Consider the following 14,096-nt stretch of genomic DNA (forward strand, 5'->3'; position numbering starts at 1 on the left):
AGTAGATGGATTAACCAAATTTCTGTGAGTTATTACATATCTTTTCCAGGAGTGTCTGCCATATCTTACAGTTTAATACAATGAAAACAAAACACTTGATCTCATTTGGTTAATTTTCAGAGTTTTCTTTTTTTCATGCCATTTTAACTCTTCTGTAAATGCTTTGGGAACTGTAATATTAGGGGCTAAGTGCAATAGTTCTATTACATTGATGGAGAAAATATTTTGTTGAAATGTTCTTTGTAGATCTCTTCCATTTTAAAAATTTTACTGATTTTAAAACAGCATCATCTGTAGTATCTTCCTGTCCACAAGGAATCTCTCGTCTATCTGAAATCTGCCTTGGAGCTCCTCTATCACTGTGCTAAATCCCATTACATACAAATATACCCTGTTTTATATCTTAACTGATGTTATTGAAGAGGGTTAATTCTGGTGTTACTTCTTCTAAGGAGTCTCAAATGATCTTGGTATATGGATGGGAGGGTCTTCAAGGTAACATTTTCTTCTACTGAATCAAATACTTTAAAACATTATTTTTTCAATGAACAAGCATTAATTTTATCTTCTAATTCTGCTACCCAGCTTAACAATAATAAATATTCACAGTCAAGCAAAACATTCCCTTACTAGTCAAGTCCAAAAATGTGTCTTTAAACTGGGTAGCAGAATTAGGAGTAAGTACCTTGTCTTTTACTTATATTACAAGAACTATTATGCTTTTGCTTTGGGTCTATGGGAGCATAGTTTGTCACTGTATTGATGAGTTATTTTCTCTTGCCATCACTGTATAAATTGTTCTTATAGTTATGCTTACTTCAGTCCTACTGAAGCTCATGCAGGTGTTCCAGTTTTCTCTGAAACTATCCATTTCATCATTTTTATGGTATATTATTAGGCTATATATCATATGTGTATTTTTAATCAGCAAACCACAATGGCAATGAGATCAAGTCAATATCCCTGTTGGAAATAAATCCTAAATTGATGAAATTATATACTGATTTGATATAAGACCCTAATCAAGATTTTGTAAGCAAATAATTTGGTTATTGATATTCAGTTGGTCAATTTTTTTGAAGATGGTTATAGAATAAGGTTCACACTTTTGTGTTCTTCCTCTCCTTCCGACACCTTGTACATCACTCTCTCATTCACAATTGAATCCCTTTGGAGACAGCCATCCTCTATAAACACTTGATCTCATTTGGTTAATTTTCTGAGTTTTCTTTTTCATGCCATTTTAAACTCTTCTGTAAATGCTTTGGGAATGGCAAAGTTAGGGTCTAAGTGAGTGGTTCCATTATATTGATGGAGAAAATATTTTGTTGAAATGTTCTTTGTCAATCTCTTCCATTTAAAAAATTTTCCTGATGAGAATTCTTTGAAGTAGAGACTGTGATTACTATCCCAGTTTTTCAAATCAAGGAAATAAGGCCAGAAAGTATCAATGATTTCTCTATGGTAATTCAGCACTTAATACAATGTGTGGCACACAGTAGGCACTTAACACATAATTATTGATTAACCGACATAAGTGATATTTACATAACCCAAACATTTTATGCTTTCCATTACACAAGAAAATATATACACATATACACATTTACATAAATGTATGTATGCATAAGTTGTTGTTCAGTCATTTCAGTTGTGCTTGACTATGATCCCATTTTTGAGTTTTCTCACAAAGACACAAGAGTGGTTTGCCATTGCCTTCTCTAGGTTATTTTAAAGATAACTGAGGTAAACACGGTTAAATGACTTATCCAAGATCACACAGTCAGTAAGTATCTAAGACTAGATTTTAACTCAAAGATGAGTTCAAAACAAAGATTAGTCTTCCTAGTTCCAAGCCCAGAGCCCTATCTACTGTACCATCTAACTGCCATATGCATAATTTATTTATTATTTATTGGTTGTTTACTTACATACACACACATACATTCTTAAAGCATATAAGATGTTTCTATAAGGAAAATGTATTTAATTATATAAAGAATGTTCAGAACATATTTCTACCATTTTTGGTTTGTTGAAATCATCTCTCTCCTTTCACCTTTCCCACTTCTGATACAGAAGTTATCCACAAAGCAACTCACTGAAGGTAAGTCTTTTACTTACCTTCTAAATGGTAGCAGTCATGAGGGAGGGTGGAAATAAAGTAGAATAGTGAAAGTGATGGAAATATGAAAACTCTAGTGAGTTATCAGAATAAGGGAATATGGAGGCTATTGGCCTGATAAGTTCTATCAACTTTTCTGTCGTCTACTTTCTTTTCTTCTAAAAAAGCCCAGAAAATTGTTTGTCTTCCCTCCATTCCTATACCAATCACCTGTTATTTCCAACCTGGCTTTCTATTCTTCCATGAAGAATAACAATACATTCTTAAAGTTTCTCCTTTACTTCACCTCCTGGTTCCTGAAACAAGAATACATCCCAAATGTGGGGCAGTGAATAAAGGATTGTTTTTGGAGTGAGAAAGACCAGTTGCTCCAGGCAAGTTCCCAAGACCATAATTTACAGAATAGGTACTAGTCTTGGATAGAGAAAGTTTCCTCATCAGGACTTCACTATAGGTTTGGTGCAAGGGAAAAGTTGAAAAAACATAAAGATCAATTTAAAGTTTTAACAAAAAATTTCAGTTAGGAAGGCTTCTCCCAATTTTCTCCTCATTGACACCACATTTTTTCATTGAGACCATATAAGAAGAGATTTAATAAAGGGAGGGATAATAAAAAGTCTTTTTCTCCAGGGCAAATCTAGTTTATAAAAATTTAACACATGCACTCTTGCTATAATAACTAATTATCCATCCTTCTCAACTAAATTCATTTTAATTAACATTATAATATTTTCACATCATGAGTTTCAAATAATTTTAATGCATCATTTGTATATACTCAGTAATACATGTTTCTAGGAATACTTCTAGTTTCTTGCCTTGGGCACTGAAATTGCTAGTTGCAATTTATTCAGCAATTCTCTGATAGTTTTTTGGTTATACAAAATAAATTCATTTCCAGTATTCCAAGTAGAAACAATATATTCAAGTCAATTCATATTCAGAAGGCAGTATGTATAAAGAGATTAAGTGTAGCATACAGGAAGATCTTATTCTCTGTCCCTCTTCTGATTTTTTCTGACTGTGACTTGGAGCAAGTCACTTAATCATTCAATACTATGTTGTTTTTCTTACTTATTTTCAGGCATGTCCAACTCTTAGACATGATAGGATTTTCTTGGCAAAGATACTAGAGTGGTTTGCAATTTCCTTCTCTAGTTTATTTTACAGATGAAGAAACTGAAGCCGAGTTAAGTGTTTTGTCTAGGGTCACACAGCTAGCAAATCTGAAGCCATATTTTAATTACTCTCTTGTTGACTCTATACCCACTTTACCATCTGGCCAGTCCTTCTTGCTCTAGTCAACTCTAAATACCAGAGAAGACACCAATATGCATTGATAGAGAGAGCTTCCTCACTCAGTCATAACTTAACCCAGCGAAGACACACATCTAATCTTTATCTTTGTCCTTTAGTAAATAGAAAACATAATTCACTAGAAAAAATTTGTATCTCAAGCTGTATTTCCCAGTCATTCTTTCTCAGATTAAATTTGAGCCTTCGTTTGCTTTATAAATAAAACATTTCCAAATCCTATCTTCATACCTTTTTGGAGGGGTAGGGGTAGAATTCTTTCTGGAAAAAATAGCTTAGTAAAAGTCATGATTATATCTAATATTTCTATCTAATATGGTTCAGTTTTCTTGAGAGAAACAGATGTATTGTGGAATATAGTATAAAAATTTTTGATTTCAAAACAAAATGAAAATTCTCTTTTCTCTTATTTTGTTGTTAAAATTGTTTATTTCAGACATGAAAGAGTAAGATTGTTTCCATTTTTTATAGCTCCAGATGATCCTCCTGAAAATGTAAATGTCATAGCTACCTCACCTTATAGTATTAATATCAGTTGGAATGAACCTATTGCTATCACTGGACCAACTTTCTACCTTATAGACATTAAGTCGGTAAGATTTTCTTCATTTATTCATTGGGTGATAATAACATATATTTATATATATATATGTATATATATATACATATATATATACATATACACACACATATATATATATATAAAGGCTTATTAGGTTCATATTCTATAAGTAAATGTTCAACTAATGAATTAAAATAAAGCTTAATGTTTATAAATGCATTGCTGTCTATGGTCTTGTATGTTACATCATTTTCTGTTTCTCTGTTCATTTAAAAACACTGATAATACCATCTATTTCAAAAGAAAAAATATTCAATCATCATTTTAATGGAAAATAAATGACTTGCTAAAACAGTTTGTTTTCTTTTACTACTTTTGGTTCCTAGCTCTTTTCTTGCTGCAATTATGTTTGAACTTAGCTAAGATAATTAATATTAATGAAAAATATGATACCTTATTATGCATGGACATAAATCAATGTTCATGAAGGAAATGCCATCAAAAGAAAACATTTCCATCTCTATGCTGGTGAAAAGTCTCAAAGCAGCATATTGTGCCTGCTTGGCTAACTAATTGTGGAAAGGCAGGTTGGCCACTAGTGATGAATTCTCTGGTCTTGGTGACCAGTGAAACAGATTAATACCTGAAACATGAAAGCTTCAGGGATTTTTCAGCTAAATATTTGGCAGATCTTGGAGGGAATTCTTTAGCATGAATTGTACTCTCTACTAACAGAGACTGTGAATCCTCTCTGTTAAGTAGCTAACTGATGTGTGTTGAATGATTCATTGAACTACTTTGCCTGAAAAGTTTACTCATGACCAGAACTCCCTCAAGCTTAACTAGGTTGCTCTATAGATAACAGCTATAGACTGCTCATCCTCAAGGTCTTTCCTATTTGTTAGGAACAAATATGGTTTATCCTTCAAGAGGATCATTTTTCAAGAGCCCAGGATAACCTCTACCCAAGCATGAGACATTGTAGTAAAGACAAGGGAAGGCAAAACACTGTTGTGATTGAAAATATTTGGTATCACCTAGGTTTAAAGATAGGGTTTAAATAAGAAAAATAATCACAAACATTTTTGAAATAAGGTCATTTTTCTTAGCAATCCTACTTTATACATGAGGGAATTGTTGGTACAATATTTAAAAGGTAAACTGTGCAAATAGCAAAAATAATTCTGTTAAAAGTCATGTGATCATAAATCTAAAGTTGGATGGGACCTACCAGGTCATCTAGTACAATCCTTTCATTTTATAGAGCATCATGGAAATTAAGTGACTTAAGTACTAAAACTTCAGAGGCATAATTTAAACCTATGCCCTTCCCCTCATTCAAGAGTCTGTTTATTTTTTCTTACTGGGGACAATCTGGGGAACCAAATGCCTGTTAGACCTAAAAACGTCTCTGTATTTTTTTAGAACTTTGAGAATTCAGTATACCTTAAATAATAATTAAGCATAAATCAGTTCCTACTTCTAAAGTTGTAACACATGCCAGGGAAACATTGCCCTTCAGTCAGATGTAGTTAAAATTCAGGATTTAGATGGGAAAAGAGAAGGCCTTCAATCAATATTTTACCTCCCACCCTAACTATAAGACTCAGGTGAAAATGGATGAAGATGATTAAAGAAAAATTTACTCAGGTCACATCATGAATGATTAAACCTAGACTGGTGTTTTAGAATTAAAGTTGAATGCATTTAAATCTTTCTTGAAATCCAAACTTTTAAAAAATTGTTAATTAAAATAAATTATTCTTTTTGAAATTTCATTGATTATTTTTAAAATAATAGATTACCACTAAAAAAGTCTGGTTTCCCTTTTAATTTTCAAACCTATTGTTTGTGACATAGCCTCAGCTCTCTCTATGTGGAAATTATGGGTCTCTCTCTTCTTCTGTCTCTCTCCCTTTTTCTACCTGCCTCTCTGTCTCTCTCTTTCTCTCTGTGTATACATATGCTTATATGTATGTGCACCCAAATATGTGTATATGTGCACACATGTGTAGCTATACATATGTATTTGTATATACATACATATATATTTTTATGAGTATAAACATATATGTGTATATGTGTGCATGTATATATAAATGTGTGTGATATATGTATATAAAATCTCCCTATCTCCCTTGTGGTGTCTGCCTTTAAGACAGTTAGATATCTGTCTCCCAAAACAAGCCTTTTTCAGTTTTTCTTTATTTTAATGCCTTTCCTCTGTGTTTATCTTCAATCTATCCTTTATATAGCTTCTTTGTATTTAATGTTTATATATAATGTATATATGTTTAATGCCCCAATATTCTAAGAGATTCTTGAGAGCAAAGATTTTTTTCTCTTAATATCTCTAGCACTTAGTAGAGTGCTTGGCACATAGTAAGCATTTAATAAATGGTTGTTGAATGATTTACTGATAAAGGAAGTTGTATTTGAGGTCGAAATAAAATAGAAAAACTGACTGTGGGAATTATAAAATGAAAAAAAAAATTGTGGTATTTCAAGTTTCAAGAGTTTGAAGTCCTGATAATTTAGAGTGATGAAGTAGAAATCAAATGAAGTCAACACAGATATTCATTAAACTCTTCTTATGTGCCAGTTGTCCCTAAGGCCCTACCCTCAAGGAGTTCCTAGATGGAGATGTATGGATATTATAGATTTTGAGGAGATTGAGGAAATGTGAAGTTAGGATTTTAAAAGCAATATTTAACATGTTTACTGATATCCTTGAGGGTAATGGCAAAAAATGTAGCCTAGAGAAAAAGGCTGAGCCATGAGTTTAAAACATTTTGGATCAAGGGAAAGAATCCTATGGGTCAGAATAAGACTATAACTATGATGGTGATGGAGAGAGAAAAAGAAAGGGAGAGAGAAAAAGAGAGAGAGAGAGAGAGAGAGAGAGAGAGAGAGAGAGAGAGAGAGAGAGAGAAGATATGTTTTCATTGAAAAGAGTTGTTTCATGATGAGTAAATTCCAAAATAAAAATTTTTATGGTTAAAATTCTTTCAAGATGTCACTTGCTTAGCTTTACAGGTTTTATAATAGTTTATAATTTAAAATTCTCTGGATATCTTGGTGGTAAAGTGGATAGAGTACCTGCTCAAGTGTCAGGAAGACCTGAACTCATCTGTCCTCAGACACTAGCTGTGTAACTGTGAATTAATCATTTAACTCTGATTGCCTCCAAAATATAAAATAAAATAAAGATCCTGTTTAGACCAAAAGACAGAGACAAAGATAGAGCCTGAGACTGAGACTGAGGCAGACAAACAGACACAGAGATATACAGATAAATGGGGACAAAGGGAAACAGAGATAGAGACAGAGACAGAGAGACAAAGTGTCAACATGACTCAAAGCTAGGGAAACTTAGGCCCAAATCTGGCTTCTGACACATATTGAGTATGTGATCTTAGGCAAGCCACTTAACTTTTCAGTGATCTAGGCAATTCTCTAAAATTACAAGTTTCAGAGAAGGTATCAACCTGAATTGGTAGGAGTTTTCTCACCTTGGGAATTCTATCATAAATTTAGTTCTTATATCTATGGAGATAACCTTTCCTCCTTCTAAGAAGAAAAGATTGCTACCAGTGTGCTGCCACCAGGAATTACAAATTCATGTCATGAGTCAAGAACTAGTTGTTTGTTTTTTAATCCATTTTCAAAAAAAAAAAACAAAAAAAACTTTTTATTACTCTTCTCCTCAGAGAGGAAATTACTAACAAGATTTTTGTGTTTTTCCTTGCAATGTATGTAAATTTTAATCTAAGAAACATAGACAGAACAGAATAAGATTTTGAAGAGTAAATCAAGTATAAAATAAATTGCTTTCAAAACTCGGGTGGGAGGCAATGTCATTTATGGCCTTCTTTTGATTCAATGCTATGTTCCTAAGCAAGACACAGTACTTTGTCTGTTGATGGTCATCTCCGGAAATGAATGTCTGCTTAGTACATCCGAACTTTAGTTAAGGTTAATTCTCAGTGGAGCTAGAGAGGCACATCTGTCAAAAGAAGAGGATGCTTGAACTAACCTAACACTTTAGCAGCTGTATTTTATACAAATCTGACCCAGTGGGGAAACTACTGTATTGCTACCTGTTCATGTCTTGAAATAACCTTACATGTATATCTATATTTCCCTCTATAGATATGGGAGGATATGTGTATACTATAGAAACATATAGAATATATATAGAAAATAGCCCCCTTACATTGATAATATTGCTATTTTTCTCACTTTCAAATATTGAAATAGTCACTCCCAACTAAATGAAGATCTATAGCTAGAGAAATTAACCAGAATGATCTAATGCAGAAATACAAATTACAAAAAGAATATAATTCACATAAAATCCCTATGACTCGGATTTACTCATTTCAATTCCGTGTGGTTTCTCTTTATCTCTTTTACCTTATAGGTAGATAGTGATGAATATAATGTTTCTTTCATCAAAGCAAATGAGGAAAATAAAACCATAGAGATTACGGATTTAAAAGTATTTACAAGGTATTCTGTAGTAATCACTGCATTTACTGGAAACCTCAGTTCAGCCCATATAGATGGCAAGGCAAGTGCTCAAGTCATCGTGACCACATTAGAATCAGGTAAGAGAGTTAGTTGCTCAGTGTTCCTTGAATTAAATTTTCTAGTTGATTTTCTTTTTAGAGGCAATCCACACAAAAATTTAAAAATATATATATCTATATATGTACTACTAGCATATCTCTTATAAGAAAGTTTTAATATGAAATTAAAATGGTACAATTCTATGAGAAGCTTCCAGGTTTAATGGATAGAAGGCCAGTTTCAAGAACAGGGTGACCTGGATTCAAGTCCAGTCTCTGATACATACTGGACAAGTCATGTAACTTCTCAGTGTTCTAGTTAGAACTCTAAAACTATGAATTGAAGAAAAGGTGTTGACAAGAGTTGTATTGGTAGAAATTGGAAAAAAAATCAGAAAAGTATGTATATATATATGCATGCATGTGTATATCTATGTATTTATGTGTGCATATTATATGCATACATACAGACATATAACATATAATTTTAAAAGTGCAATGTAAGTTGAAGACTTCAGAAAGCAATTTGTTTTATTTTTAGCACCTAAAGATCCACCAAACAACATGACATTTCAGAAGATTCCTGATGAAGTCACAAAATTCCAGCTAACTTTCCTTCCACCATCTGAACCAAATGGAAATATCCGAGTCTATCAAGCTTTGGTGTACAGAGAAGACGATCCCACTGTCTTTCAGATACACAATCTGAGTATCATTCAGAAAACAGACACATCAGTCATTGCAATGTTAGAAGGATTAAAAGGAGGCCACACGTATAATATAAGTGTAAGGGCTCTTAATTTGCAACTTATTAAAGCTAAATTTTGAAAAAATAGGAATCAGAAGTCCCTATTTTAAATTACTAGCTTTTTGTGATACTGTTTACTATTTGTAACTGAATGATATGTCTAATAGAGAGAAAAAAAGTTCTGGGTTCCAATTCCCCTTCTCTTACTGTCTTGTATGATCTTGGACAAGTTATTTAAATTAGAAGCTGAAATTTCTTTATCTGTAAAATTCAAGAGTTATAGCAGATGGATCATCAGGTCTCTTCTAGCCTTAGATCTAGGATTTCAATGATTTTCTTTTTAATTGTGATAAGTACTATTAAAATACAGAATGCTAAGTGATTGATTATAATATTAAATGAATCCTGGAAACAAACAAAAAGAGGTGGTCAAGGACCAGTCAAGAAAAGGTTAAAAAATTATAACAGAGTAATTAATTATAGAAAAGGTTTTGAAACCCTTTATGGCTTCAACTCTTGATAGAACCTAGCATAATATCAAAAACAAAAATAACTTTTCAAATTTGAATGATACTTAACTTTGGATATTTAAGTAAATAGGTAATCAGTAAATAACAACTTGTAGGTTATGCAAATTTGAATTGTCTTTCCTATTTCTTTTTAAGATTGTGATTGTTTTTCTATTCTGCTATTGTTTGAATTTGCAACTTGTATGTAGAATCATGGGGTAGACTATCATCTTCTAAGGACGGTTGTAGCCCATTCCTGTCCTGCAGGAATTTTACCTAAACTGCACCAAACAAATGAGTCATACTATTCTTAAAAGGTCATTATAAAAGGGGAATGTGCACATCTATGAGGGGCAGTGTGGTGCAGGAGATAGATAAGGAGAGAAGGGAGAGAGGTGGGGAGGAGGGAGGAAGGAAATGAAAGAGTGAGGGGGAAAGAAGGAGAGAGAAAAAGGGAGGGGAAAGGGGAGGGGGAGAGGAGACAAGAAGAGGGAGAGAAGGAAGGAGAGAGAAAGAGAAAAGGGAAGAGAGGAAGAGAGAGAAGGGAAGGGGAGGAAGAGAGGGAAAAAGGAAGGGAGAGAGAGAGACAGGAAGAGGAAGAGAGAAAAAGAAGGGGAGAGAGAGGGGGGGAGAGATCAGTGTTTCTGGATTTTTGAGCTCAAGTCAACCATCATACACTGGCTAGTAGTGTGACACTGGACAAAGGAATCCCTTGACTCTCTGAACCTTAGTTTTTTCATCTGTAAAATGGATGAATGTAGTAACCTCTAAAGGGTCTTCCAATACTAAAACCATGAACCTTAAAGAGAGAGAAGCATAAGATGGAAACAAAGCAGAGTGAGGTTTGGTCATAGATTAAAGATGGACACTGGAAATTAAGAGATATGTTTTCTCACAAGTTCAATAGGGATTGTATAATTGGCATCATGTGGCGAACAAAAATTCCATGCCTAAAAAGAATTATTAATGCAGGTGAAAAATGCTGTATTCTCCATTACCAGATCCTTTAGAAAAATAATATTCCTAATAATGATGATAAGCATTATCCAAACAATTAAGAGTATTCAGTAATTTTTTCTTATGTCTATGTGCAGTGCTCTCTCCTTTTAAATTGTTCATGACTCCCACCTAATCTTCCTTTTCCCTTTCTTCTTTCAAGGCCCAATTAAAGACTGAGTAACTTTTGAGTTCTTCTGTAATCCAGTCATTTTACTGCACATGTCTATTTCTGTTTCCTATAATTATAGTCCTAAAACAACTAGATGGAGAGGTAGATGGAAGCCTTATCCTAGAGTCAGAAAGACTCATCTTTGTGAGCTCAGATGTGGCTTCAGACACTTTACTACCTGTATAAAACTGGGCAAATCACTTAATCCTGTATGCCTCAGTTTCCTTATACATAAAATGATCTGGAAAAGGAAATGAAAAACCACTCTAGTATCTTTGCCAAGAAAATCCAAAATGGGATCATGAAGAGATGTTCATAACTGAAAAATGACTGAACAACAGCAAATGATAATAAGTTAATATATAGAGTGCTTTATATACAAAGTGTTTCTCATATACATACATATAAATATAATTTCTTTAAATACATCAGATCTCTAAAGTAGGCAAAGTCATGAGTAGATTTGTGCTATACTATCTTAAGTGAAAGGACGATGGTAATACCTATCTTAGGTTTGCCAGCAAACCCAGACTCATCCAGTTAATGCATTACCTATTTCCTTAAAGACAGGAGCCATTACTAAATTCATTTTATAGATCAATAAACCAAGGGTTTAAAGAGATTAGGTAACTAGCCAATAGTCACATAATTACTTCGTGTGAATATTCATGTATCATTTAAGATCAAGTCAAACACTGTTTCCCACTACTTTATGCTCTCTATTATCATTCGAATGATAATTCCAACTTATTGGCATTTATAGACTTACAATCATCTTTAAGTTGTTTATGTTTATAGATTATTGTAATAATTTTTGCTATTAATTATTTTTATGATTAATTTCTTTGTCCAGACCTGAGATTTCATTGATGCGAGAAATTCTGTGGAATGAGAATTCCTTCTACTGGTGCAGATGGAAAACTTACTTATAATATGCAATGTGTACTTTGAAAGGATTACCTGGCACACTCAGTAATTAAGACTTGACCAGGGTCACACCATCAATATGTCACAGAATGTTTTTCCTCACTCCAGATCCCGTTCTCTCTCCATCATGACATGATTCTTCTCACCTATTTATTTATAATGAGTATAATGTTATGTTATGTGATAATACGCTGGCTGTAGGCTATGGAATGAAACTAAGCAGCCATGTCTATTTCCTATCTAATGTCACTTTTTCTTGCAGCCTGTGAGCAATCACTAAGTGCTGTTGACCAATTGATTACATTGCAAAATTCTTAAATCTCCTTGCTTTTTCATTTATAAGTCTATTTGAATATGGAATTGTAAATCAGAAAATATAATGACATTTTCCACACTATGTTTTTGTTCTAGAATCTTGCAACTGGTTTGAACAATCCCATGAAAGAACATTTCCCATACTACTCATTTTAGGTTATTCATTTTTTCTTAAAAGTGGTGGTCTTCCTGCTCTGAAATTCTTTTTATGCCAAATTATATCAGATTTCATATGCATGATCTCATTGCAATATATTACTTACATTCCCTGTGAACAACTCAAAGAACAAGTCTAAAACTCACTTTTTTTGTAATGCTAAATTTTGTGAAGTTTAAAGAAAATACCTTGCAAGCTAAGATTTGTTTTTTGAAGCAGAAAAAAAAGCAGGATAAAATATCTTTTGCATGTGCAGTTCCTTAAATGCAAAGTTAATAGAAAGAATGCACATTTGATCACACACTCTGCATACAAGCAGAAATGTTTTATGTGTATATGCTACATTATGCAGGTTATGTCTGTAGATCTCTTAGGGCAGGGGTGAAGAAGGGTATAAAGGGTAACTTTCAGTGGAATGATTTAATACAGGAAAACTAGGAGCCTAGAGGAATAGAGTTTCATCACAGAGCAGAGAGAAAAGAGGATCTTGAATATGGATTTAAGGAAAACCATGGAGTTACTTAGCTACAGAGAGGCCGAACCAGATGTTTAAGGAGATAAAGAAAGCACATGTAGTGAGTGTAAGGAAGAGATTCTGATGTCATTGCTTGAATTAACTACACCATTAGTATTTGATTTAACTCTATATCAGGATTTTTATCCTTTTTTTCTGTGTGTCATGGACTTTGGCAATCTGGCAAAGCCTTTGGGGCCCTTCTCAGGATAGTTTATTTTTAAAAATTTATAAAGAAATGATTAGCTTCAGTTAGAATTTAGTAAATAAAATGATGTATTCTTTTTCACTATACAAGTTCATTGATCCCCTAAAATCTACCCATAGGCCTACTGATGTTGTCCGTGGACTATACATTAAGTACACTAATTATATGATCTTTCATTTCCCAAACTAAGATAACAATTCAGCATGAGTTTCTTGTCAGAAGATAGATTAAACTGCTTATACTCTGTTCTTGATCTGTATCAAGGAACTCCTCATCAGAATACTAATCTTGATTACTATTGGCCTGTTTATGTTCTGCCAAATAAATTATACCTGCCTATATCATTACATGAAAGTATATGCTGAATAAAGTAGATGAAAAAGCATCAAGATAACAAATATTTGAAAGTATTTAGTCATTATCTCTACATTTCAGGTGTATGCTGTCAATGGTGCTGGAGCAGGGCCTAAAGCTCAGATGAGAATAACAATGGATATTAAAGGTAAGTACAAAAAAGTCCATCTTGCCTTTCAAAAGAGCAACACAAATCTGTCTTTCTTCAAGGAATTAAGCATGTCACTCCTTTTCGGGAAGGACCTATGATTTACTAAATATAGGGAACCCCTCCTACATAGATTCCAATTTGTCTGTATCTTACTACACAAATGCCAGGAGTTACCTGAGAGACAAAGAAAGAAATCAAGAGATTCATAGATTAGGCACTGAAAGGAACCTCAAAGGTCCAGACAAATGTCTCTGCCTTACTCAATTTCACAACCTTTAGACTCTGTTCCTTGTGATAACTGCCAAATCACCCAGACCTCCTCCCATAAAGGAGCTGATCTTTTTTCCTTGCCCCATTTGTCTTGTATCTATTGGAGATATAGGATCCTAGGAAATACAGCATTAATTTGCTTAAGGGAACTAGAGGCTTCCTCATCTAATTAGGGTCACCCAAGCAGTGTCAGGAGCACTTCT

At 33.3% G+C, this 14,096-nt stretch overlaps 1 protein-coding gene across 1 annotated transcript in view; it reads left to right on the forward strand.

The window, feature by feature from the left end:
- Window positions 1-14,096, forward strand: part of PTPRQ (protein tyrosine phosphatase receptor type Q) — a 285,135-nt gene that overhangs the window by 181,157 nt on the left and 89,882 nt on the right. The window contains exons 36-39 of the mRNA XM_051962483.1: window positions 3,911-4,032; window positions 8,425-8,611; window positions 9,114-9,358; window positions 13,554-13,620. Of these exons, the coding sequence (XP_051818443.1) occupies window positions 3,911-4,032; window positions 8,425-8,611; window positions 9,114-9,358; window positions 13,554-13,620 (621 nt within the window). The remainder of the gene's footprint in view (window positions 1-3,910; window positions 4,033-8,424; window positions 8,612-9,113; window positions 9,359-13,553; window positions 13,621-14,096) is intronic.

The sequence above is a fragment of the Antechinus flavipes genome, chromosome 5 (assembly GCF_016432865.1).
Source record: "Antechinus flavipes isolate AdamAnt ecotype Samford, QLD, Australia chromosome 5, AdamAnt_v2, whole genome shotgun sequence".
NCBI classification, from domain to species: Eukaryota; Metazoa; Chordata; class Mammalia; order Dasyuromorphia; family Dasyuridae; genus Antechinus; species Antechinus flavipes.